Below are 25344 nucleotides of genomic sequence, written 5' to 3'. Positions count from 1 at the left end.
CTGGTGATAGGGTAGCTGTGCGGTCCTGAGAGATGCAGCTGATGCTTCTACTCCCCTCAGATTACCTTGGGGGACCAATACAATAAAAGCAGTAAAAGCCACATGCTGACAACAATGGAGTAATCATTAGAGACACTTCTGTTTATTATGCACCCTATATGCCAGACACACCTTGCATTTGTTATCTCACTGAATTCTCAGAGTAACTCCATAGGCATGGTTCGCCCCGATCTCCATACAAAGATACTCAGTCACAGAGGCTGAGTCATTTGTTCAAGTTCAAAGACTTAGAAAGTGGCAGGGCTAGAGCTAGAACAGAGGTCTGTCTGATTCTAGAAACAAGCTGCTTACCATTATAGGCCAGAGAGGCGTTGCATCCTCAGCGTGTCATTGAGCAGGGGTGACAGCTGGATTTGGCTGCAAGGTGATTCATGAAGACCGAGGAAGCTGGTGTGTTTCTTTACTCCAGATGATCCCAGTGTGTCAGAGCTTCTGTAGATGGATGCACCGGCCTTCGAGAAAGAACCCAAAGCAAGTCGTTGAGGAATGAATGCAGTGATCCCATTGTTTATTTAATGAGATTACATGAGGCAAACTCTGCGAAGTGTCCAGCACGGCTCTTTTCATTACAGTTAACATTTCCTGGTGTCAGGACCTCTGTGTGTGGACGCAAAGGTTGTGCACTGTGCAAGGGCACCTTGTCTAAGGGGTGCAATTTCCATGTCCGTATCTAGTACAACAATTTTCCAGTAGGTGGCAGTAGAGTGTCTTGTTCTAACAACTAGTAAGCTATGATGATTTTTCTGACATGGAAGTAAAGAGTCTTAAGAAAGGGACATCTTTCCTTTAGTTGTGGCAAAGGTGAAATGAGGGCTAGTTGTCGCATTGCGAGTTTATGTGAACCAGGCACTTTTCTATATGTTGGATTAACTTCTTCAAGCTCGCTGACCTTGGCAGGTTGGTAACTTTTAATAAACTTGATGAAAGTTGAAAAAAAAAAGGACTGTGGAGAGGTGAAATAACTTACTTCACTCAATAAGAGGGAGAGCCAGAGGCTGTGTTCCTAGCCACCATGAAATGGTGGCTGACCCACGGCAGTTCTGGCTCTCATTGTTCTGCTGCTTCCCGCTGCAGCTCTTTATGATCATTGGGGATTCTTGCCCATGTCTTTTTGGCAAACCTTAGTGGACCAGAGTTGCTGTGTGCCACTCTCATCTCTGGTCTTAATGGTGAAGGAGCCTCCCTAGCAGTACCTTTGTTGCCAGTGGTTGCTTTGCATTGATATCTCCTTTCTCCATTCATGAACACTCTTTCTGGTTCACAGTGGAGGTGTTCTGTCCTTGTGGTGAATAGGCGTGCAAGGAGGGGGTATGAGGGTGGGGGTGGGAGGTGTGTGGGTGGTGGAGCTAGAGTACCAGTATGGACGGTAACTTGGAGGGTTTGAGCCAGGAGAACCAGGCTAGTGGGAGCTATGTGGTTCTCTCTGGGACTGAGAGGGGCTGGAATGCATGAGCCAGGATGGGGTGGGCAGTGCATACCCATGTGTGTGCTCAAGTGCATGTTTCAGGGATGGAGAGACCCTGAGCAGCTCAGTGATGACTCAGAGTCTACATTATAGGAAGAGGGAAGACCTGGGGTTCTCTTGAAATGGGGTGACCTGAACCCTGAGCCCAGATACTTGAATTTTGATCCTGGAGAAGATGGTGCTGACAAACACTGACTTGCCCTCTCTTTTCTGCCTCCCCACATCTGTCTGCCTTTCTGTCTTTGTGTCTTTTCATGCATGTCCTTTCCACCTGCCTGTCCTCCTTTCTTGTCTCTGTCTTGATCTTCCTCCTACCTTTGTCTCATTCTACCTGACACCTGCTGTAGTCAGAGGACACAGACCTGCCCTACCCACCACCCCAGAGAGAGGCCAACATCTACATGGTTCCCCAGAACATCAAGCCAGTTCTCCAGCGTACTGCCATCGAGGTGAGCCCAGTCACATAGCGGGGTGCAGGGGGCAGCCCGGCTCTTCCCCTTCCTGGCCCCAACCTTCCCCCTGGCGCAGAGTCTTTCCAGCTGCTCCCCTCATCCTGTGTCCCCAGATCCTGGCATGGGGACTGCGGAACATGAAGAGTTACCAGCTGGCCAGTGTCTCCTCTCCCAGCCTTATTGTTGAATGTGGGGGCCAGACGGTGCAGTCCTGTGTCATCAAGAACCTCCGGAAGAACCCCAACTTTGATGTATGCACCCTCTTCATGGAAGTGGTGAGCTGACCTCTTTTCTGTCCCTTTGCGGAGTCCTGGTGGCTAGGATTTCCTTGCGGCCCCTAGCAGCGTGGGGGTTGGCTCCAACTCCCCATTGGATTCCCTCTAGGTCATGGCCTCTCTCCCACCTCACTCTTCTGGGAAAATAGAACAGAAATGCTCCTACTCTTCTCACTGGAAGAGTTGAGGCCTGTGAACAGCTTGTTTCCTCCTACCCAGATCCCAATCCTCAGAAGCCCCAAGGACCCTCCTGAGGCTGTGTTCCCTGTCAGGGCAGCTCTCAGTCCTGTGAGCTCCCCACTGGGCCTGACCAGGGCCCTAATCTTCCTGATTCCTCCAGACCTTCTCTGACCTATTCCTCCCCTAGCCTGGCTCCCACAGAAGGACCCCCCTCATGATACTCAGCCCCTGAGCCCTTTCCAAGCTCCCTGGGCTCCCTCGGCCGAGTGGCCGTAGTAAGGCAAGTCTGAGGAAAGGAAAATGGTTTGCAAGATGAAAGCGCTATAGAAATTCCAGGCCCAGTGGCTGTCAACAGGAGCCTCCTCTTGGCTGAGCCAAAGCCGCCACCGAAGGAGAGCATATAAATTATTTCAAGTTGTGTTCAAAGTGCTTTTGGGGTGGGGGGAGAAGAATCTGGGTCTGCAAGCCAACTCTTGAGTATCCACTTGGGGGGGACTGTCTGCAAGAAATGTTGAGTCCTGGGCCAATTTCTCCCCTCTCCCCCTCCCCAGCTAGCCAGGGTTCAGGGAACGTAGGCTTGTTTTAACTTCAGGCTGAGTTGGATGTATTTGGAAGGTAAAGCTGTGGGGAAAAAGTCAGCCTCTGCACACAGCATTCAAGAGGCAGACAGAAAAACTGTGTGGCTTCTGCTGCCCTGGCCAGCTCCTGGGCTCGCCAACCACCACTTTGAATTTATGACGGTTGGGGGTCATGTGGGGGTTTACAGTCACTCTGCTCTTTGGGCTTGCCCTGTGCAGAAGGCCTTCCCTCCTCTGAGAACTCCCAGGGATGGCTTCTGGCCGGGGCCCAGAGCTTCCCTCCCCCTCCATCCAGATGCTGCCCCGGGAGGATCTCTACTGTCCCCCCATCGTGGTCAAGGTCATTGACAACCGCCAGTTTGGTCGCCAGCCTGTGGTGGGCCAGTGCACCATCCGCTGCCTGGAGAGCTTCCTATGTGACCCCTACTCTGAGGAGAGTCCTTCCCCACAGGGTGGCCCAGGTAGGGGAGTGCTGCTGATGGGGAGGGAGAGGGCAGGGGACTTGGGGCAGGTGGGCCTTACTGAGATGTGTCCCGGAGCCCTCATCTCATTGGGACCATCATGATGGGAAGTGGTTTCTGCTCAGTTAGGCCAAAGGGGTGGGAATCTTGCCTTCTTCAGAGTTTACTGGGCTCTGGGCTGGCCATCAGAGATCAGGTGCTAATGCCTGTGGGAGCTGAGAGGTGAGGGCTGAAGTGGGAGGTGGTGGGGAAGAGTTGAGAGAGAGGAAGAGAGAGAGAGAGAAAGAGAGAGAGAGAGAGAGAGAGAGAGAGAGAGAGAGAGAGAGAGAGAGAGAGAGAGAGAAAGAGAGAAAGATGTGGGGATTCAATGGGATGAGGAGGGAGAAGAGAGATGTGAGGAGAGGAAGAGAGAAAATTGAGAGGAAGAGAGAAATTGAAGGAAAATGGAAGCGATGGGAGAGGGAAGAATTGGGTGCAGGGCAGAGAAAGACACAGATTGAGAAGTGTGGCAACTCCGAGGGGCTTTTCTCTCATAGTTCCCTGGCTGAGTCTTGAGGCTGAGGATGGGGAGACCCTTGGGGAGCCCTTTCTTAGGCCTGTGCACATCTGGCTCTCCCTACAGATGATGTGAGCTTGCTCAGTCCCGGGGAAGATGTGCTCATTGACATAGACGACAAAGAGCCCCTCATCCCCATCCAGGTAGGATGGGTGCTGGGTCCCAGGGGAGACACTGGCTCTGCCCCTCCCCCCCTCCTCACCTCTTCCCAATCCTCCCTTACCTTCCTTATTACAAGGCCTTTATGAGACATCACCTTCTGCATCCTGGTGGCCGGACGTTGTATAGGTGGAGAGACCCAGATGGGAGCTTTCAGTTTGCTTGGAGTGTGGGGGAAGTGTGTGGAGGAAAAGGTATATGGTTTTCTGGACAAAACCCAATTATTTTTCTCAAAGCATGTGAGAAAAATGGCGCTCTACCTTGAAAGCCATGCTGAGGGCTTTCTCTTAGAGATAACCGGGGCTATCAGACGGGGAGCAAAGGCGAGAGCAGGAAAATACAGTAGGGAGTAACTGGGCTCTCGCTGGGCTCTCAGCCTCCATCACCATCGCCCACTCAGGACCTTTCTTGGGGGTAGATTCAGGCATGGACTTGTGCTAGGTGGCCCCTTGGGTGCAGCTAAAAGGAGGGGACGTGCATCCTAGCCAATAGCTTCTCCATCCATGCCCTCCACCTCCAGGAAAAGGAAGGGAGGGGGCAAAGAGGGGCAAAGAGGGGCTAACCCTGGGGGCAAGCAAGAGGCATCCTTTTACTGTGTGCTCAGCCACCTAGGACCAAAAAGCACACATCTCTTATTGAGGGGGGCACTTTAAGGACCCAACCCTTCCAGCACTGGAAATGGAGAATGGCCTAACTGCAGCACTCGCCCGGAACTGCTGTCTGTTCCTGGTCCTCACCTTCCTCTGGGCTTTGCACGATGCGTTATACCCCTGGGGCTTCCGGCACTGCAGGGCTGCCCTAGGCAGAACCTCCCAGCTGACAGAGACAGCACTCGCGTCCTCAGACCCACAGTCTGTCTATCCACCCAGGGCAGGGGTAGCGCTCTGGGAGAGTTTGTTTTCTTTAAACCATAATCAAATATTATTTGGAGAACAAGAGAACACACCTGGGTACTGGATTGGCCCATGATCCTCAGAGCTGCCCCTGGAGATGTGCTTAGAGGGGTTCTCTGATATTTAGGGCCAGCTTCTGCTGCTTTCTCATCCTCTCACCTTGTTCATCTTTCTGCCACTTCCAAGGGAACCCGTCTGGTGTGCAGCCCTCGCTGCTGCTGGGACAAAGGGTCTTGCTCTTGAATTTCACTGATGCTCAGTCCTCAGAAGTTCTGAGCTCTCCTTCTCTCCTTCCCCATGGCTCTGCTTGGCTGTGCCCATCCTGTCTGCTGGGGACGCCTCTGGCCAGTTCATTCTTTAAGGCTCAGCTTAGGGATGGTCTCCTTGTTCTGGGATTCTGCCCCGGCTCAGCCCTTTCTCTTGCAAATCCTGTCCATATCTCAGTCACTGCACTTGCCTTAGATCTGCTGGCTCTACATGTCAGCATCTTCCCTGAGGGCTTTTTCCTAGAGAAAGCTCAGGGCAGTGTCTGGGGTGCATTCCTTTTTGTGTCCTCAGTGCCCAAGACAGAGCCTGCTTAGAGGAGGCCTTCAATGAGGTCTGTCTGGATGGTGAAGGGTGAATGGTGGGTGGGTAGGTGATGGGTGAATGACCTGCCCACTCTGTATGGGTCTGAGGAGGAGCTTCTCTTGGCTAGGGGAAGCCCAGCTGGAATTTTCAGATGACCCTGCACAGGACTCAGCTACACAGGATGCTAGTGCCTTCTGGCCTGGGGGAGTGTTTGTAGCTGTTAGGCAGATAATTAGTCCCAAACTGCAGGCGCCTGATCCTGGCTCCTGTTTCCTGCCCCCTCAGTGGGCCTGTCTGAGTCTTGTAGGGAAGTGCAGGGCTTGCCCAGCAGGATTTCCGTTCTGTGTGCTGCCCTCAAAATGTCTGAAGACTCAGATTGGGAAGGGACTATTTTGGGTATTGCTGGCTACAAGCACAGCCAGAGGCAGACGGTGAGGAGGCCGAGTCTGGACACCCTCCCAGAGTTGACATGAGTGAACTGGGCCTGGGGTCTGAGCCAGAGCAGGGTCTGTGCTCTTAGTAGGAGCAAACTGCCACTCTGGCTAGAGCTGCTGGCCAGGCCGAGGTGGAGAGAGGGGATCTGGGCTCCTGGAGGTGTGCCCCAGTGGGAGGAAAGGAAGGGCTGGGGAGGGAGAAGAAGGAAATGAAAGCAGCCTGCTCTGAGCAATGACACTTGGGCCCTGCCCTCATCCAGCTTCCTCTCTGATGGAGGAGACATGGCCCATTCTCAAGGAGCCCCAAGATCAGCAGGGAGACTGGACCTGACATAGTCTGACTGAGGGTTCTGTATTTTTTTTTCCTCTGAGACTTATCGATCCATTTAGCTGGTCCAGGCACATCCCCTGGTATTTGGGAGGACTAAATATTCTGAGGCTGATCCAGGAGCCAGTGGGTTCCATTTGCAAATGATTTGCCATATTGTTCTGGTGGGGACCCTCTGCTCTCCCCAGCAAGAGAGAATGGAGGGCCTGGGCCTCGGCACTGCAGGGACAAGAAGTCTGTGGGAATGTGATGCCACTGGCCCGTTTATCCATCCCCTGCTTCTCGGTGGCCTGTTTCATTCTGGCGATGCGGCAATTTGCTGAACCTCTGTGTCCTGGCGTGGAGCCCACCATGGCCCCTTCTCAGCTTAAGTGTGCTCTTGCCACATCTGGCCTCTGTCTGGGATCCTCATGCCCCTTCTCTCTGCTGCTCAACCTTCTCACCCTGTCAGCTCGGTTCCTGGGATGAGCCTGTCACCTTCAGGAAGTGCCCCTTCATGCTGTGCAGATGTCCAGGACACCAGACTGTCTCAGGCAGAGTGTTTCTCAGGCTTCTCGAAATGTTTTGGTTTCTGACAAGAGTGACCAGTTCTAGAGATGATCCAGATGTTTGTCTAAGGCAGATTGTCCACTGAGCCTTTGGGCTCTGGGGGTATGGATCTCCCATGGATGGTTGTTTGGCCTCTTAAGCTCTTTTCTGTGGTGAGGATGGTTGGCATGAGAGAGGCTCTTGTATGCTGACTCCACTGTTCGTTCTCTGTCTTTCCTTGGAGCAGCTCTTGGACTGGCGGCCTGTGTGTGTCTGTGTCTGTGTGTGTGTGTTGGGGATGGGGATTATGGAGCATACGTAGGTTGTAGGAAATGCAGATCTGCTTCCCAAGCCTATGGGGTAGGGTGGGTGCTGGGCTGGCTGTGGCTGCCCTGGGCTCCTGGCCCTGGCTCGGGCTAATTTTGAGCCCTCTGCTCCAGTTATAGTCTTCGGACACCACGAAGGTGGGAACGTGCTCCCAGACCTGGAGCGGCAAATTACACCTGCATCCCGAAGGGGAACATGTAATTTTGGAAGCTGGGCCAGATCTTAGGAGCACTATGTTTAGTTTTATTTTTCTCCCTTGTGCTCTGTGAACTGATGGTTTCCCCCTGACCTTTCTAAAAACAAACTGTATTAAAAATAACAGTAAGGCTTCTGTGAAGTTCTGGGTGAGAGCGGAGAGCAGAGCTGCTCTTGGTGGGGCCGGTTTCCAGGTAGCTGGGGGTTGGTTGCACGTGGTGTTCACGGGTCCCCTCCAGTTGTCACCACACCCACCAACACACGGCCCCAGAACCATTCAGTGGCTGAGCTGAGTGCCCATTGGCTGTTCTACCCTCCTGCCCATGCCTCTGGTTCTGAACAGCCCCGACGGCTAGTTTACAGGAAGCTAAGTGCCCCTTTGGTTATGCCCCCTTCTCAGAGCAGGGATGGGTCTGTGATTGCCCAACTTTCCCTGATGTCCCAGGAGGGTTTCATCCTCACATGCTGCCCGGAGTCCTTCCTGACCCCCAGGTGGGTGTGTCTCCCACAGCTTCCTGCCAAGGGAGGAGGACCTCCTGTGGGGTCTCCCCGAGTCCCCTGCTATAGGGCTCAAAGGAAGAGAAGGTCTGACTCTGAAGCTTGGGTCCTTCTGGTCTCCTTAACTCTCCAGTCTTATCTCCGCTTGCCTGCCCCCACTTTCCCATCCGACCCCTGCCTGCCTGAACCGCTCACTCTCAGGTGGACTGTGCTCTTCCATTCCCCCACACCTGTGCCCTGCTCGCCCCTCCGCTGAGAGCAAGACTCCTGGCTTTGTCTACCTGCTAGGCTGTAGTAGCTTCTAAACTTGACCTCCAAGGCCTTCCTGGACCCTGCAGCTCAGGGATTCACCCTGTAATGTGTGGGTTCACAGAATTGGTGTGCAGGGCCTTCATCTCACCCACATTCAGGTTGCACCATGAGGTGGCCTTTGTCTGTTCTCCGGATGGAGATGCTGACTCAGAGGTCAGGCGCAGAAAGTACTGCATGTTGGACTGTAAGACTCTTCAAAGCCCTCTGACACACGGCTTTGGGGCATCCAGGTGATTTCCTGGTTCTTACCTTTGAGGAGAGAAGACTGAGTAACCTGTGCTAGCCCAGGAACCATGCCCAAGTGGGGGTTGGTGTGGCTCAGCTGTTAGGAGAAACCACCAGAGATGGTGGGGAACTTGCGGTACGTCTGAGATGGGGAGGGTTGAAAGGCAGGGATTGCATGTGAGAGAGGCACGGGGGCAGCGGTGTTGTGGGCAGTGAGTCAGGTGTGGCGAGTCCTTTCCATGTTTCTGGCTCGTGCTGGGTGTGCATGGCCTTCATCTCAGCCACATTCATGTTGCCCTGTGAGGCAGCCTCTGGCCATTCTCCAGATGAAGATGCTAACTCTGAGTTCACGCTGCTGGTGAAACCATGGGACTGGGATTTGGAGTGAGGCTTGTTTAAATACAAAGCATATGTTCTTCCCACAACTTTTGCAGCCTCTATGGGGAGAGAGCAGTGAATACCTGGTTGGAGACCCCTGCTTCTTCGGAGCTGTCCAGTTTTCCTTGAAGTGATTTCTCTGATCCTGTTGCTAACCAGCCTGTTTAATTTGTAGCTTGCAGATGGTCTGTTGGGCTCGGCCCCCACTAACATGGCAGCTTCTCCATCCAGTCCTCATGTATGTATTATTTACCTATTTGTGGGCTCCTGATTTTCCTGGGGGGCTGTGGGTGGGGGTAAGGAGTTAGGAAAGGAACAGAGTGCGGAGTGGGAGGGGGAAAAAGGAAGTGTTTCTGAGCTTCTCAGAAAACAGTTACTAATCTCTGCTGGTGCAGTGATGGAAGGGTGGGGAGAAAGCTATGGAGAAGATTCCTGGAACAGATACCGCTGAATTATCTCTTGGTGGATCTTGCATAATTGGATTTGCCCTAACCCTGCATGAGGACTGGGGCTTGTTTGGGGTTGCATGGGCCACTGGGAGCAGGGGAGTCTCTAGATTAGATCCTGACTGCTGTGACATGGGACGCAAGAAGCCTCTGTGGGCAGTGGCAGGCTGGCTTTCTCTGCCCCTTCCAGAGGTACAAAGGATGTGTGTGACTGAGGAACCCTGGCTGTCCCCAGAAGAGTCTGAGGGTCTGCTGTTCCCCATAGGGACTACTTTTTCTTTGCCTTTTTTTTTTTGGATTGCCTGGATTGACTCCCTGAATACTCTCTTTATGGGTTGTGGGTCCTCCCAGCTGCTGACTTTGGTGTCTGGCCTTTGTCATGCACTCATGAAGCTCTCTGCTAAACCCCTGTCCTGTGGGGAGGCATAAGAGATAAGACCCTCCAAAAGTTAAATTGTGTTCATGTGTCAAGGGGAAGCATTGCTCCATTGGGTGCCTTAATGGTCTTCTAGGAGGAGGTAATATAAAGTTTTAGTTTTTTTTTTTAATTTATCCATTGTGGAAAATATTGAAAACACAAAAAATTTTAAGACAGAAAGCTAAAACCATCCATACCCTTACCAGCTGGAGATAAACCCAGAGACTTGGAGATTTGGTATGCCTACGTCTTCAGATCTTTCATGCACATGTACATACATTTTTTTTTTTTGGTTTTACAAAATTGGAATCATATTGTACTTTTTTATAATCTATATTTTTGCCTAAAAAATGTATTGCAATTGTTTTTCCACAGCTTTCAATTCTTTAAAAAATATGACTGCTTGTCATTGCATTATATGGTCATCCATAAAATTTTAACTACTCCTCTATCATTGAACATTTAATTTCTTAATTTCCACAATTGTCTTATTTTATGCCCATTGCAGAAGTGATTTTGGTTTGCTTTAGCCCATTCCTTTCTAAGTTTATATTACTTGGCATTTATCACCTGTGTTGTTATCCAACTGGGGTATTTTTCTTATTATGATTTTGCTAATTGGTTATTGCTAGAATATAGGAAAATATTCCTGTTGTACATTTACTTTGAAACACACTCTTTATTATGCCCCTTTATTAGTTCTGACAGTTGTTAATTGATTCTTTGGGTTTTCCAGGTGGTAAGATTGTTTTCTTCAAACAGTAATAAATGTCACTTTCTTTCTAATAGTTAGCACTTTATTCTTTTTTCCAAAATAACATTTGATAAATCGAGATGATAGTGAGCAAAATAATTTAGTTACTGATTCTAGTGAGAATGCTCTTCCTATGTTTTATTAATTACGATGATAGTCTCAGACAGTCTTGATTTTGTCAAGGTTGTGTTCTTTATTATTAGTTTATTAATAGCTTGAAAACTCATTTATGGAAGTTTAATTTTATCCAGTGCCATTTGGCATTTATCAAGATGATCATTTTGTTTTTCTTTGTCCTGTTAAATTATAATTTTTCTGTATTCCTGGGGTAAATTCAAATGGGTCAATTGGCCGTAACATTATAATTTACAACAATTGAAGTCCTCTTATCCAGTGCATTACTAACAGTCATATACATGTACCATAAACATTTTATCTTTAACCACATCCTTGTTTCTTCATTTCTTAATCATGTGAGTAAGACTTCTTTGAGTTGGGTCTGCTATTTGAATATAATGTCATTCTTCTGGTATAAACCACATCCAAAATGTGTTATCAATGATTTTTCCTTTAGGTTTATTAAAGTTTGATGAGATTGTAATATACCTGCAAAAACAAAATCTGAATGTGGGGTCCTTTTAAAGTTTGAGATCCCCCCCCAAGCCCTGTCACCTTTTTTAAATTTTCCTGTTCAAAAAAATCAACAGGATTATATTTGTTTTCATAGATAAAATGCTGCTTCTTTTTAAATTCAAATTTTATATATTTTTGTAATATTTATTTAGTCACTATCTTAGTATAACTGGCACAAGCAAGATACTTGGTAAAGATACAACTCACTTGCTGGGGTTAAAACCACAGTGAGGTACTATATCATGTCTTTGAGAATGGCACATTTTAAAAGACTTCCAACAGCAAGGGCTGGAGAGGATATGGAGAAAGAGGAACCCTGTTTCGCTGTTGGTGAGAATGTAAACTGGTGCAACCATTATGGAGGCAATCTGGATTTACCTTAAAAAACGGAAAATGGGAATACTGTATAAGCCAGCAATCCCACTCTTGGGCATCTATCTACAGATTGTGAAATCATCAACACAAACCCTGTATGTTTCCCAGTGTTCACAGCAGCATTATTTATGATAGCTAGGGCATGGATGCAACCCATATGCCTATCAACATATGACTGAATCATGAAGATGTGGGATAGCTATGACTATTTGGTCGTAAGAAAGGATGAAATGCAGCCATTGTCAATCAAATGGAGGGAGTTTGAGAGAATTATATGTAGTAAAGTAAGTCAGAAGAATAAAAACAAATGGGAGATTTACACAGAAGACTATTTGATTATGTAAAATACTTTCAAAAGCCAGTAGATATCAACAAACACAGACTCTGAGATTAAGAAGGAGGGGAAAGGGATAAAGGGATGCAAGGGATGGTGGGAAGGAAAAAGAAAGAAAAATAAGATGGAGAGTAGATAGGTAAGAAAGAAATGGTTCTTGGTGCACACTCAGATTTGTGTGTGTGTGTTGGGTATGCGTACATATGTATGTAGATTTCCTAGCTTTGTCTACTGAAGTGGCCAAGAAGCAAAGCCAAAACCCCCAACAATGCACCTGCTGAGAGCTGAGTCACCAAGTTAGCTGCAGGCTTTCTGCCGACCCTGGATGGTGGTCACATTTTTGGCAGAGAGAATGTGTAGCGTTTATTCATCCTGGTTAAGAGGAAGTTTATAGGGAAATTTCTATATACTATTGAATTCGATTTTTTATTGCATATGTAAGGATTTTTGTATCTTTTAAAATTAGTATGGCTTTTAGGTTGCTTTTGTTAGCATCTGATGAAACATTTCATGAAACTTTCTTTTGTTGTGTACTCTCATTTTCTGTGCTCTTGAACAGTCTGTGTCATGAGAGTTAATATTTCTTAAATATAGTTCAGTTGCTCTTTATGAATTTGAATTACACCAGTTGGAAATTATATGAGATAAACATTTTAATAGTCCTGCTTTATATACAAAATGTGTAATAACACGAGATTAAATCTAAATTTAAAATATGATTACTAGTCATGTAATTTAAAAGATGGTGGCCAAGTGAATTGTATTTTTGGTCTAGCTAGTAAATAGGATCCCCATCATCTTTTTTGAAAATGATATATTTTTTTTTCTAAAGATTTATTTATTTACTTACACAAGAACTGGGGTGGGCCTCCCCCGGTGGTGCAGTGGTTGAGCCCTGGGCTGCAAAGCTGCCTGCAGCCTCTTCAGCACCAGTTCAATCCCCGGCCTTGGGGCGAGGATCCCACATGGTGCGCAGACCTCTCTTGCTGCCCACTGCTCCCCTCAGCAGTGTACTATGACAGTCTGCCTGCTCTGCTCTCCCCTCTGGCTCTGGTGAATTCTCTCACCCTCCCGTGCTTCTGACTGTACCCAGTACTTGTAAAAATAAATAAATCTTTTTAAAAAAAAAGAAGTGGGGTACAAGCCAGATGCGCAGGAGGGTGAGAGGATTCACCAGAGACAGAGCAGGGAGCAGAACAGGCAGACTGACAAAATACACTGCTGAGGGGAGCAGCAGGGGAGACAGGAGAGGTCTGCCGTGCCATGTGGGACCCTTGCTGGCGGGCCGGGATCGAACCGGCGCTGCAGAGGCTGCTGACAGCTTCACAGCGCTGCGCTCAACTGCCTACGCCACCAGGGGAGGCCCAATGCTATTATTTTATGTGAGTTTTGAATTAGAGTTTTTAGGAATGTATGTCTTATATAATTGTGTAAGATGCATCTACCCTGGACATTTTGTGAAAAAAGTACTTTTTTGGGGAGGGGATTCTTGGACCATTTCCTACTTATTCTGTCAATTTGGTGGCTTAGGTAGATCCAGATAATGTCTATTGTATTAGTTTGGCTCTGCACATATTATTATATAAAAGAAAATGTTTCAGTATCTGTTCTGTTTTCATCCTTATTTTTCATTTTTGCAGATTTGTGTTATTTCTTTTATTAAGCCTAGTAGACTTTCATCTATTTTATAGTTTTTCATCTAAAGAACCAGCTCTTTTAAAGTTCTGTCAGGTTGTTTTTTTTTTAATTCTAGACTTGGTCATTTCAAAGTTCTCTTCCTCTGGAATTTCTATTAAATATATTTTGAATATCTTGGGCTCCCTCTATTTAAATTATTTTTCAAAGGCGATATTTGTCTATATTTTCTTCTAAATATTTTAAAGTTTTACTTTCCACATTTAAGTCCTTATACTTTTTGGAAATGTGTGTGTGTAAAGTTGAAGTAGAGACTGACTTTCTTTTTTCCCATATAGATAACCAATGGATCCAGGTAATCATAGAATGACCTATCCTTTCTCATTAATCTGTGTTGATAACTGTGTCATATATAGGTTTCTATGTAAGTGTGGCCTTGTGAGCTCTCATATTTTGTTCTATTGGTCTATTTGTCTTTCCCTATACTGAGGGACTTGTCTTATTATATAAGCTTTATAATTTTTGCTATCTAGTAAGGGAAATATCCCACCCTCTTAATTTTCAGGAGTGACATTGCTTTTTTTTTTTTTTAAGATTTATTTATTTATTTATACAAGAACTGGGGTACTGGCCAGATGTGTGGGAGGGTGAGAGGATTCACCAGACAGAGTGGGGAACAGAACAGGCAGACTGATGAACTACACTGCTGAGGGAAGCAGTGGGCACGACAGGAGAGGTCTGCCGTGCCATGTGGGACCCTTACCGGCTGGCCGGGATCGAACTGGCACTGCAGAGGCTGTGGACAGCTTCACAGCGCTGTGCTCAACTACCTGCGCCACCAGGGGAGGCCAATATTGCTATTCATATCCTTTGCTTTTCCATTTCAGATTTAATGAGATTGTGCCCTTTTTTTTTTTTTGGTAAAACCTGGCCATTTTAATGTTTTTTTTTTTTTTTTTTTTTTTTTTGGGCAGCAGAATGTATAGTTCTCTTGATGATGACAGACAATGTGAGACTATTTGGTAGTATCCACAAACATCCTAGCACTGCTAGTTTTCCTGATTGGTGTTTAGTCTTCAATAATTATACGAGTTGCTTGTGTGAAACTGCTGTCAGACCAGTAAGACTGAATTTACACACCCATCATTTCAGGATTGTTGGTAACCTGGGCTATTACCCCAAATAACCTTCCTCCTGTGTCACAAGCTCAGCTGGCTCATGTTCACTTCCGTGACAGTTCCTCTGGTAATAACAGCCAAAGCTGTATATAGTGGGGATGAGGGATTCTTCTTTATTCCAAGTATTGGCAGCAAAAGGTGGCTTTCCATTCAGGATGTGTGACATGGGCCTATTTGAAATGTAAACCATTGGCCTAATGAATCTTTCATATTTAGGTGGTTTTCCTGTAAAGCTGTCTCCAACACAGCAGACTTTAGTGACTATCTTTTTCCATACTTTCTTCTTTCTCTCTCCTGTTCAAATACAACTTTTAATACTTTTGTTTCTCTCTGTGCACAAATTTTCCCGCTTTCTCTTTTGGTTTTTGTTTAATAATATTGGAAAGTACTTTAGCTTGTGACTGTTCCTCACAGTCCAGTAGATATGTAGGGACAGCTCCTTTTGCTGGGTGTTTTTTGATTGTCTTTTTCATTTGTGTTTTCTTAGCACAGCGCTGTTTATGGTAGAGCTTAGCTTTCAGACTAACCATCTTTTTTTGTCTTTGAACATTTTTGAGCCTCTGGCCTGCCTTCTTTCTTTTCTTCTCATGGTGATCCAAACAACATTCATAGCATTTGTGATATCACTCAATATATTCATTTTCGTGGCATGGTGAAGGCTGCTGAGCGTCTTCATTTGTATTTTTATTTATTTTTTTCCCCATGCCCCACTTGTATTTTTAAAGGTACATCTTGTGATTATTTTTTTACTCGTATGGAAATGAAATTAATTATGATTTGCTGATCTTTTATCCAGAAATTTTCTTAAACTCTCTAATTTTTTGCATTGATTTGAGGATTCTTCTGGGTTTTCTGTGGCTAATCATATATTTGTGACTAATCAGTTTTCATTCTTCAGTGATTTTCTCCTTTTTCCTTCCTTTCTTTTTAAAAATCATTTCCTTTTCATGTCATATTGCACTGGCTAGAACTTTCAGGTTAATATTTTATGTAACCAAGAATAGAGAGTACTCTGATCCGTTTCTCATTTAAAAGCAACTATTTTTATGTTTCACCAGTGAATATAAATTTTATCAGGTGAACAACTAACAGCTTAGAGTTTTTATCATGAATGTTAAATTTTATTGACAAGTAAAGAACTTTGTGTATCTGTTGAGGTGATCATATGATTTCTTCTTTTAATCTGTTAATGCAGCAACCTACCTTAATAGATTTCTTAAAAGGCTGAAATAACTTTGACTTCTGAAACAATATATCTTGGTTATTACAAATTATCTTTTTTTCCTGCATTGCTAGATTCATTTTGCAAACATTTGAGTTGAAAATTTTTTTGCATATATTTTTATGAGTGATAATGGATTGAAGTTTCTTTTTCTGAGGCTGTTCATTTCAGGGTTTGGTATCTAATTAATACTGATTTAATAAAATGACTTGGAGCATGTGTGCTCTTTTACCAGTCTCTGAATGAATGACAAAAGATTGATATCTTTTGTTTGAATGTTTGGTAGATTCATTTATAAAGCTGTCTAGACTTTGTATCCTTCTTGGGGATATTTTAAACAGTTGATGCAATTAAAAGAAATGTTTATAGGACCCTTGAGATTTTTCTGTTTCTATGTGAGTCACTTTTGGTGATTTATATTTTATAGGAACTTATCCATTTCTTCCTAAAAATTATCTACAAATTTTTCTTAGCAACATTTTCTCATAGCAGCCTCTTACTTTTTCAAAAAATTTTCTTCTCTATGTAATTATGTCCCTGTTCATTCCTAAGGCTATGTTTTATTATTCCTGCCTGATTTTTAAAAAATCTTTTTAAAGAAACTTCTATTGTTTCCTAGTTTATTAAATTTTTTCTTTATTATTTTTTTCCATCTATTTTTGGGGTAGTTTATTATATTTTTAATTTTTTAAAGTGCTAGCCCTACTTCATTAATTTATTAAACTGTTTAATTATATTTAATATTTAATAATATTTAACTTATTAAAATATTAATTACATTAATTTTTTTTAAAAGTGATATCCCTAGTTTATTAATTTCCTCTTTTTCTAATATAAGCATATGAAGCTATAAAATTCCCTCTAGGTACTGCTTTATGTGTCCTGCAGGTTTTGCTAAGTAGTATTATTTTTGTTATTTTCTAGTTCTGAGTACTTTATGATTTCTGTTATATTTCTTTTTGACACCTGAATTGTTCAAAAGTATGATTTAGAAGTTCTTGACCTGTTTTACGTTATCTTTTTGTTATTGCTTTTTAACTTACCTGTGCTTTGGTTGGGCAAATGTGGACTGTGTATAATGTTTCTTGACAATTGCTTTGTGGCCAAGCACACGATTTTTATGACTGTCCTTTATGCTTGAAAAGATCATGTATTCTCCAAATGTGTTTTACATATAATATGTCCATTTAATATAATATGTCCATTCTTAATTATGTTATTCAAATATATTTTTCTTCCAATTTTTGTGTGTGATTTATCCATTACTTTCTTTTTTTTTTTTTTTAAAGATTTATTTATTTATTTATACAAGCACTGGGACAGTCAGAAGCACAGGAGGGTGAGAGAATTCCCCAGAGCCAGAGCAGGGAACAGAACAGGTGGACTGACGAAATACACTGCTGAGGGGAGCAGCGGGCGCGGCAGGAGAGGTCTGTGCTCCATGTGGGACTCTCTCTGGCGGCCGGGGATCGAACCGATGCTGCAGAGGCTGCGGGCAGCTTCACAGCCCAGTGCTCAACCGCTGTGCCACCAAGGGAGGCCTGATTTATCCATTTCTAAGAGATATATTAAAACACCCTGCTTATAATTTGCCTACTTTTCCTTTATATAATTGATATTCGGCACAAACAAGTTTAGAATTCTTTTATCTTCCTAGACAATTGAATCTTTTAACAATATATAGTGAACCCTCATTCTGTCTTTTAAATGTTCTGCAGATAGTTTTTGCTTTAAAGTTTTGTCTCACATTGATACACAATAGCTATAGCAGCTTTCTTTTTTGGTATTGTTTTCCTAGTATATCTTTTCCTACTTTTACTTCCAATTTTCTGTGACTTTTTATTTTATGTGTCTCTGGTGAAAAGCAAATAGAAGGATTCTATTTATTTTTCTTCTTTAATACATTTGGATGATATTTTTCTCTTAACTGGAGTGTTGGAGAGTCTATAATACATTAATTGTGCTTACTGATATATTTGGATTTATTTCTTCTATCTGAATTTATGTCTCTGTCACTCTGCCCTTTCTTTTTTCTGCATTTTCTTCTTCTCCTTTTTAATATTTTACTTTATATAATTCTTACATCATTTTTCATTTTTGCACAATGCATGCATTTTCATTTTGGTTATATTTCCCCATACAATTGCTCCCCGCCTTATTTTGACCCTAATCCTTCCTCTCCCCCTTCCCATAGTGTGTCTCTGGTTTATAGTTGGTTGTTGATTTTAATTTTTACTTTGTATTAATTAGTCTTTTTCTGGTCCCTTATTTAGGTTTTCTAAATTCCTGCTATGAGTGAGACCATCCGGTATTTTTCTTTTTCTTTCTGACTTATTTTGCTGAGCATGATCCCTTCCAGCGCCATCCATGCTGCTGCAAACTGCATGTGTTTATCTTTTTTGATTGCTGATCCATGCCTTCTACCACCCCCTTCATTCCTTCTTCCATCTTCAGTTTCAAGACTATACATTGTTTTTCTTCCTTTAGTGATTAATATAGAAACTTCAACTATCATATTCCATTTGTTAAGCCTACATTTAATTGGTACTTATTGCTCCCTCCAGAATATTACAAGGAGCTTAGAATGTTTTAATTCTAAGTACTTACCAATACACAAACATTTGTTCAAAATTTTAGCTCAACCTTTATAAATTAGGTTTTCAAAGCAATAATGTTTTTCAAATAATCTTTTTTTTTTTCTTTTAGCTGTACGCACACTTATTGTTTCTTTTTGTAAAGCAGTTTTCTTCCTCCTGGGATCATCTTTTGAAGTAAAGCCTACAGAAATTCTTATAATAAGAATAAGTTCATTGTATACTTTCTCATTTTTTAATTATTATTTGAAAATATTTTATTTTCACCTTTATTTTGGAAATATTAGTTTCACTAACCTTATTTTCTGTCAGTACTTTGAATATATTACTTGTTTCGTTATCTTCTGGCTTCCGTTATGCCATTGGTTTGCTGAACTATTTTTTCCCCACTTTTAATTAGTTCTGGATAGTTCTTAATTATTCTTTCTATAATTTCCTTCTGGAACTCTGAGGATAAGTGATGAATCTTCTCTCTTCTATGTGTCTATTAAAGTTTCATATTAGTAGGGTTTTTTTTTTTGTATGTGTGGTGTACCCTAATTTCTGAAGATAAGTCTTCTACTTCACTAAATCTTTAGATCCAATCACTGTCTAACTTCATTTATTGAATTTCTAGTCAAAGTACGATATTTTTATTGCTAAAAGCTTTCTTCCTAAATCAGCTTGTTATTTTTGAAAATCTTTTGTTTCTTTGCCATCTTTTTGTCCTCTTAATATCCTTTAATTTTTTGAATTTTTTTTCTTAAGGTTTTATTTCTGATAATTCTTTCTGCAGTCCTAAGAGATCTGATCTGCAGTTGGTATTTCTAGCTGACTCTTGCTCATGGTGTCTCATTCCTTCTGTGTTTAACTATTTTTGATTGTGAACTCATGTGTCTTGGAACCTTATCTGAGAATTTTTTGAGGCCTGGATGAAAGTTCCATTCTTCCAGAGAGGACATGTGTTTACTTTTACCAGATGCCTGGAGACACTACAAACCCAGATTCACTTAAAACTAAATGTTTGGCTTGGGGTTTTTGGGATCCACAGTTAGTTTTCATTTTGACTTCTTATTTCTTTAGATTTTTGCTTTCACATTTGCTCCCAAGGATTTTCTTTACATTCCCATAGGCTCAGTCATGCATTTGATTTAAAGCTATCTTACTTGTTCATTTAGGTATTCTTACTCAGAGGGTTTCTCTGGCCTTCCAGTTTGTCATTTTGCCTGAAATCAATGTCTTTATTATAGTTTTAAATTTCACAGTCATGCTTGTCTTCATGCAGGTTATATTTCCTTCAGGACTACATATTCTAACTTCTGTTTGTGGTCTCCTCTTAAGACTTCCTAGAAGGAAAAACATTACTGTTTTCTTAGTCAACTCTTTAGCATAGGGAGATACTTGTCTTAGTCCCCAGCTTTCTCCCCTTCTTTTTATTGTCTGTCGTCGCAGAGCAAGTCCTTGCTTATTAAGTACTGGGAGCACAGATGGCTTCTGTCCACTACTATGAGTCCCCTTGTGATCTCAAACTCAGGCAGAAAGTAGAAGGAAAGAGTTTAAGGTTGCTATAATTTTACTTTGCCAGTTAGAAATCCAGCAGGCTGGGAGAAGTAAGAAGGAAAGCAGGTGCAGAAGTTTTGCTGTTGAGCTGTGAGTTTGCCTGATGTTTGTTGTGGCTGTCAAGTATTAAGCTGGCCAGGTCAGGGCCTCAGCCCCAACCTGTGGACTCTTGTGTAGGAATTTCTGACATAGAGGAGAGCTCACTGTCTCGCAACAGGCACACCAGGCAGGAGTGTTCTTTAGGGAAATTCCTATAGTCTTGGCTGGGTAGATGTTCAACCATGTGGGTTCAGACTCCTGATGGGTCAATTTTCTTAAGGCTGGATGCATATTATTTAAGTCTCTAAACTGAGGTTTCCAGTTCATGAAATTACAGTGAGAAAAACTTGTGCCTAGAGGATGTGACTTTGGATTGTGGTCTAGCCCATGGTCTCTTTATAGGCACAGCAATTGGGAAGCCAAGTTGTGAGTAGAGATGAGTGAGGAATCAGAATGAGGAGAGAGAGTTTTGTGATTTGAAGTTCAGTGGCAGCTGACTAATATGGATTGGTACATCCATCTCCAAGTTCAGGGGCAATGTTAGTCCCTAAGCCCATGTACTCTCTCTACAGATGGTGCTGGTTTGCCAACTATCCACAGCTAACCTTTATTCCTCGTCTTTTCCAGGACTGACCAGTTCCTTTCTTTTTTTTCCTCCCATGGACAGATGCTTTCTCTGATGGAGCAATGCAATCTATCTATCCACTTAGGGTCAAGGTTATGAGGGGGCCCCTCTTGCCCTGTGAGGTGATTCTGCTTCTTGCTCTGAGCCACTATGCATTGATTTGGTGGTCTAATTCTCCAAGGGCAGCCCCATTTCTCTTAATTTCAAGTTTTGAGGGGAATGCCTCATTGCAGCTCCTGAGTACTGACAACAATTTATCCAAAGGCTTTGAAGCTAAGGTTTTGTGAGCAAAGGAATCAATTACAGGGTGGGGCTCCCAAGTGAGGAAGCATTTCCAGAAGGAATCCAAGGCAGTTTGTCTCAGGACTTCATGGATGCACCTCTGAATGAGGGAGTATTTTACTTTAATAACATGAATGGTTTTACCTGTACTTTTATATAGATCAGATGTGCTAATTAGGATGGTCCTTATCTTCTCCTTGAACTCGGTTTCCTAAGGACATGTATTTGGCAATATGGCTTCAGCAAGAATTACTATATGTGCTTGAAAGTAACAAAACTGCACTTCTTTAAAAATATCTCTGGTTCAGATGTGTTGCCAGTGCAGCCTGGCCGCCCCCCACTCCCATTAGTTCTGATTAGGGAGGTTTGATGCCTGTCACTGCGTGTAATCTGGACCTTCCTTTGTGAGTCATTCCTTCTCTCATTTTCTCAGAGCAAATACAAATCGCCCATCAAATGACAAGTGAAGGCACAGGGGAGGCAAGGGGAGGGAAATCAGAGCCGAAATCTGTTAGCTATTTGGAGTAATTGGTTATTTGCTGTGTTTGCTGGTTGGGAAGCAGAGCACATACTTTACGGTCTCTCCTGTTACGGGGGCTGGAGTCACCCGCCGATATTGGATCCTCGTTGCCGGAGCCCTTGGCTCCGGGCGCCTTTCCCCTGCTTGGCATTCCTGTGGTCTCCTCGGGGGTGCACCCCCTCCTCCCTCGATGCACACTGCAGGGGGGACAGCCCGGGGTGAAACTTGTCTGGCAAACTCCAGGCCTCATCAGGGAGGAGGAGGCCCCAACCCCCTCCAAATAACCCATCTTACCTCCAGCCAGCCAGACACCCTCTTCCCAAGGGATCTTCCCCCGGTCCACCAGGGACCTGTTTTCCAATCCAGACAAAAAAGTTTCATTTCTTCTCAGAGGGGAATTCTCAGTGCTGCTTGGAAGCCTACAGGATAGCAAGTTCTCTCTGAGGTCTGATTTAATATCTTCCTGCCCCTATTGGTCATGTCACCACCCCCCTCCTCCCGCCCTCTAGCCTGGGTCAAGACAGTGCTTGGAACTTGGGGCAGGGCTTGCTGCTGAGGCCAGACCCCTGAGGGTGCTTAGCAAAGTTTTATTAACCCATCCAGTGTCTTTAACAGCCCTCTTACATGCACAGAGGTGTGTGGAAACCAGGCTGAATTACCAGTGCGTTCAAAATATAAAATATTTGAAAAGTAATGTGATTTTATGTATGAAAATGCACACAGTAACTAGAATGTAGGTTGACTTTGGCACATAGTAGGCACCCCCCAAATACTTTCTAAATTGAATTTCAGATAACTAAGATTAGTGTCTGTAGTTTGATGAATGCTTCTGCAGTCCTGGGAAGGCCTTCAAAAATAGTTTTTCTCTTAAGTAGATTGTTGGAACTCTTGCAAAGCAAAATTGTCTATATAAGCAGAATGAAGGTAAGGCAAGCGCTTGCTCAAGCCCTATTGCAATCTTCACAAATTCTGAATTAGTGATATCTCTCTGCTTTCTTCATAGGTTTAAAGACCCTGATGGGGATCTTCTTTCATTCCACCTACTGGATAGATTCCATTCCCCTGGGTTTTCTGCATGGGTATCTGTGGCCATGGTGTTAGTCCTCAGAGGACCAAGTCACAGGCCGATGTATCCACCACAGGTTCCTGAGCTGGGGAAGGGCCAGCAAGCTGACGTTCCCCACAGGCCCCCCCCACCTCTGTGGGTCCCCCATCTGGAACAGGCCAATCGTCAAATTATCGGGTCCTGACCTTTCTATGTTCAGCATCTGCTTGACTTTGCTAGATTTCAGGCACACTTATTCACTGGGCCTTTTGGAAGCAATTCAGCATTCTGGTTAAAGGTCTTCCCTTCCCTCCCACCTCTGCTGGTCCAGCCTGAAGTCAGAGTAATGATTCCTCCGGCATACACAGAGGCAGGACTGTAAGGAGTGTCAACAAGAGGTTGAACGACCAGTGTTCCACTTGTGGAAATAATTAAGTGATTTTTGTTATGAGTGTGTAGAGTTCTGCTGAATCAACATGGTAGCTGGCTGTGGGCATATGTTTGTGTGGTTTTGGGGGGCGTGAAAGGTTCAGTATGCATGGGGTGGGGTAGGTTTGAAATTGGGGTATTTGCATGTCTGGGAGTTTGTCTGGTCTCATGTAGGCACGAGTACTTGCTTGTTACGTCTGTGTTTGTATTAGTGTGTGCATGGGCAAATAGTCTCAGTTTGTTAAACCTCAGGACATTAATTAAAGAATTAGTAAAATCATCATAGCATTATTCCAGCTATGCAGATGTGGAGCTATGGGACCACAGTCCTGGGAATCAAACTGATGATGATGGCAACATCAACAAGAGCATTTATCATGGTAAACGTTACTGGTCACAAAGTTCCCAGACATCAACTCAGAGCCTCATAACAACCTGAGAATCATGTTATTGTTACCACTGTCTTGATGATAACGATTTGTATTAAGACATTACTTTCCACACATTTAGGGTGTCTGGTTCTGGGTTGACGTAGGCAAGGAGGCTGCTTAAGTTATTAAAGGAAAATGGACTCTTTTTAGAGGTGGGTTCATAGTTCCACCTAGTGACCCAAGATTTGACATTATGACCTTGATGACAAGTAAATTTGACCAGAAACTTTTCTCTTTGATAAAATGGTCGTTCTGGGGTGAAAGCATAAGTGATCTCCCACTCCATCCCCTTTCCTCACTTCACAGAAGCCAGACTTACAATTATTGGTGTCAATTTTGCTGTCTGTATTTATGAAATGTGTTAGGCCACTGAATGAAAATGGGACATTAAACGTTGGGAATGTGCCCTGCTGATTTGGGTCTTCAGAGGGATTAGGGTGCCCATTACACTGGATCAGACCTAGAGAAGCATGTCTTTGTTACGTGACTCTGGTTGCTCAGGAACTGAATGTTGGCTATTAGCTGAAATTGGAGAGGCAGCCAGTCCGTGCCTTGATCAGACTTGGTTGCTTGGCTGGCTGAATACTGCAGGGCCTTGAACCCAGGGCATGGGGAAATAAAATGTTATTGGCCAGACTTGTTGCTAAAGCCTGAGGTGACACCTCAACAATCACACTTCTGCATTTGTTTCTCCTCCTTGCCCTAGCCCAAGACTGCATGCTTAACTATTGCAAAATGAGGTCAAGAACACACTCAGAACTAGAGAACATAAACTGTTTCCCTTTTGGGACTTTGGATTATGGGATTCCACTAACATCAGAGGATTGGTTGGCCTTGGTGCATCTGGGTTAAGACGTGGGAGAACAGTCTTGTTTGTGTGGGGCTTGTTCATATGGCTGTGCTAACTTATTCTTGGACTTCCTGAAGAAGAGGAGGAAGAAGTGGGCTTGAAATAGCTCCATCAGAAGCCAGATTAGTGAAATAGCAGGAACGATATTTTCAAGTCACATCTGTGAGTGTGTTAAAAATACAACTTTTTTTTTTTTTTTTTTTGTAATTCAACTCCATCTCTCTTTCGAGATCACATTTTTCCTGATGGCAGAAAATCCTGCTATTCCTCAACAGTTTAGGTTTAAGCTTAGTCAGTTTTGGGCTTTTCTTCCTTGTCCTCACCCCAAGGAGGCAGCCTAATTCTGGGTTGGGCTTCTACAGTGTCATGACCTCCACAGGGAGGGACCTCATCTTGTCTGCCCTGGATCTCTAGCTCCATTGATCATCCAGATGGCATCTTGATATCTTGGCCACAAGATCCTTTCAGATCCCCTGACACATGCTCTTTCTCTCTCTCCTTAACTTTCTAGTCCTGGGGAGCAGGGTAAAATTTGGCAGCTCTTCACGATACTTTCCAGCCTATGGGAAACACAGAGGGCTCCCCCAGGCACTCTGTCTCAGGATACCCATGCAGCTATCTTGTATCAAGTGCTCCATGTCCCAATTCCTCTGCCAACTTCTGGGTGGGTACTGCTTACCAGATCCTCAAAGTTATGGAAGGGTCTCTTTCATAGATGCTTTGGAGCTAACCTGAGGGACAGGGTGTGGGGTGTCTTATCAGAAATCTTCACACATTTCCAGTTCTTGCTTCCTCTTCCCCTCTACACTCTCATCCCCTCTATATGTGGTTGGAAAACTGGCGGGACAAAATATTCTCTTTAAATGATTTTTTAAATGGCACATTATCTGCTTTTAGAGATTTAAAGGCCAAGGATTTCCCCCCTCCACCGCCCCAGCTGCTGTTAGGGCATTCATACAGCCATCAAATATTTACTGAACTCCAAATCTGTGCCAGATCATGTTCTAAGTACTGGGGATATGGTGTTAAAAAGATAAAGATCTCTGCCTTCATGGGGAAGGAGACACAATAAACGAATTCCTAAGCAAACTCTATGAAATGCCAGATGGTGATAATTGTTA

General features: G+C 44.0%; 1 protein-coding gene and 1 pseudogene across 15 annotated transcripts in view; one reads left to right on the top strand and one right to left on the bottom strand.

The window, feature by feature from the left end:
• DYSF (dysferlin) overlaps positions 1-25344 on the top strand; it is a gene marked incomplete at both ends in the record, with an annotated part of 204204 nt that overhangs the window by 137127 nt on the left and 41733 nt on the right. For 8 of the 14 annotated variants that reach the window (XM_084235744.1, XM_084235742.1, XM_084235751.1 and 5 more), the window contains 4 exons: positions 1873-1974; positions 2091-2252; positions 3306-3471; positions 4094-4170. In XM_084235744.1, coding sequence (XP_084091870.1) covers positions 1873-1974; positions 2091-2252; positions 3306-3471; positions 4094-4170 — 507 coding nt within the window. Of the gene's footprint in view, positions 1-1872; positions 1975-2090; positions 2253-3305; positions 3472-4093; positions 4171-9049; positions 9113-25344 lie in introns of all 14 variants that reach the window. The other 6 variants (XM_084235740.1, XM_084235749.1, XM_084235745.1 and 3 more) reach the window with 1 other exon arrangement.
• LOC311172496 (ribosome biogenesis protein NSA2 homolog) lies at positions 14669-21619 on the bottom strand (annotated as a pseudogene). The gene is made up of 2 exons: positions 21521-21619; positions 14669-15177 (listed from the first exon to the last, which is right to left on the bottom strand). The product of its transcript is annotated as a ribosome biogenesis protein NSA2 homolog (transcript).

This window comes from Talpa europaea (genome assembly GCF_964194135.1).
Source record: "Talpa europaea genome assembly, chromosome: 6".
In the NCBI taxonomy this organism is placed as follows: domain Eukaryota; kingdom Metazoa; phylum Chordata; class Mammalia; order Eulipotyphla; family Talpidae; genus Talpa; species Talpa europaea.
This window is presented reverse-complemented; position numbering and strand designations above follow the sequence as displayed.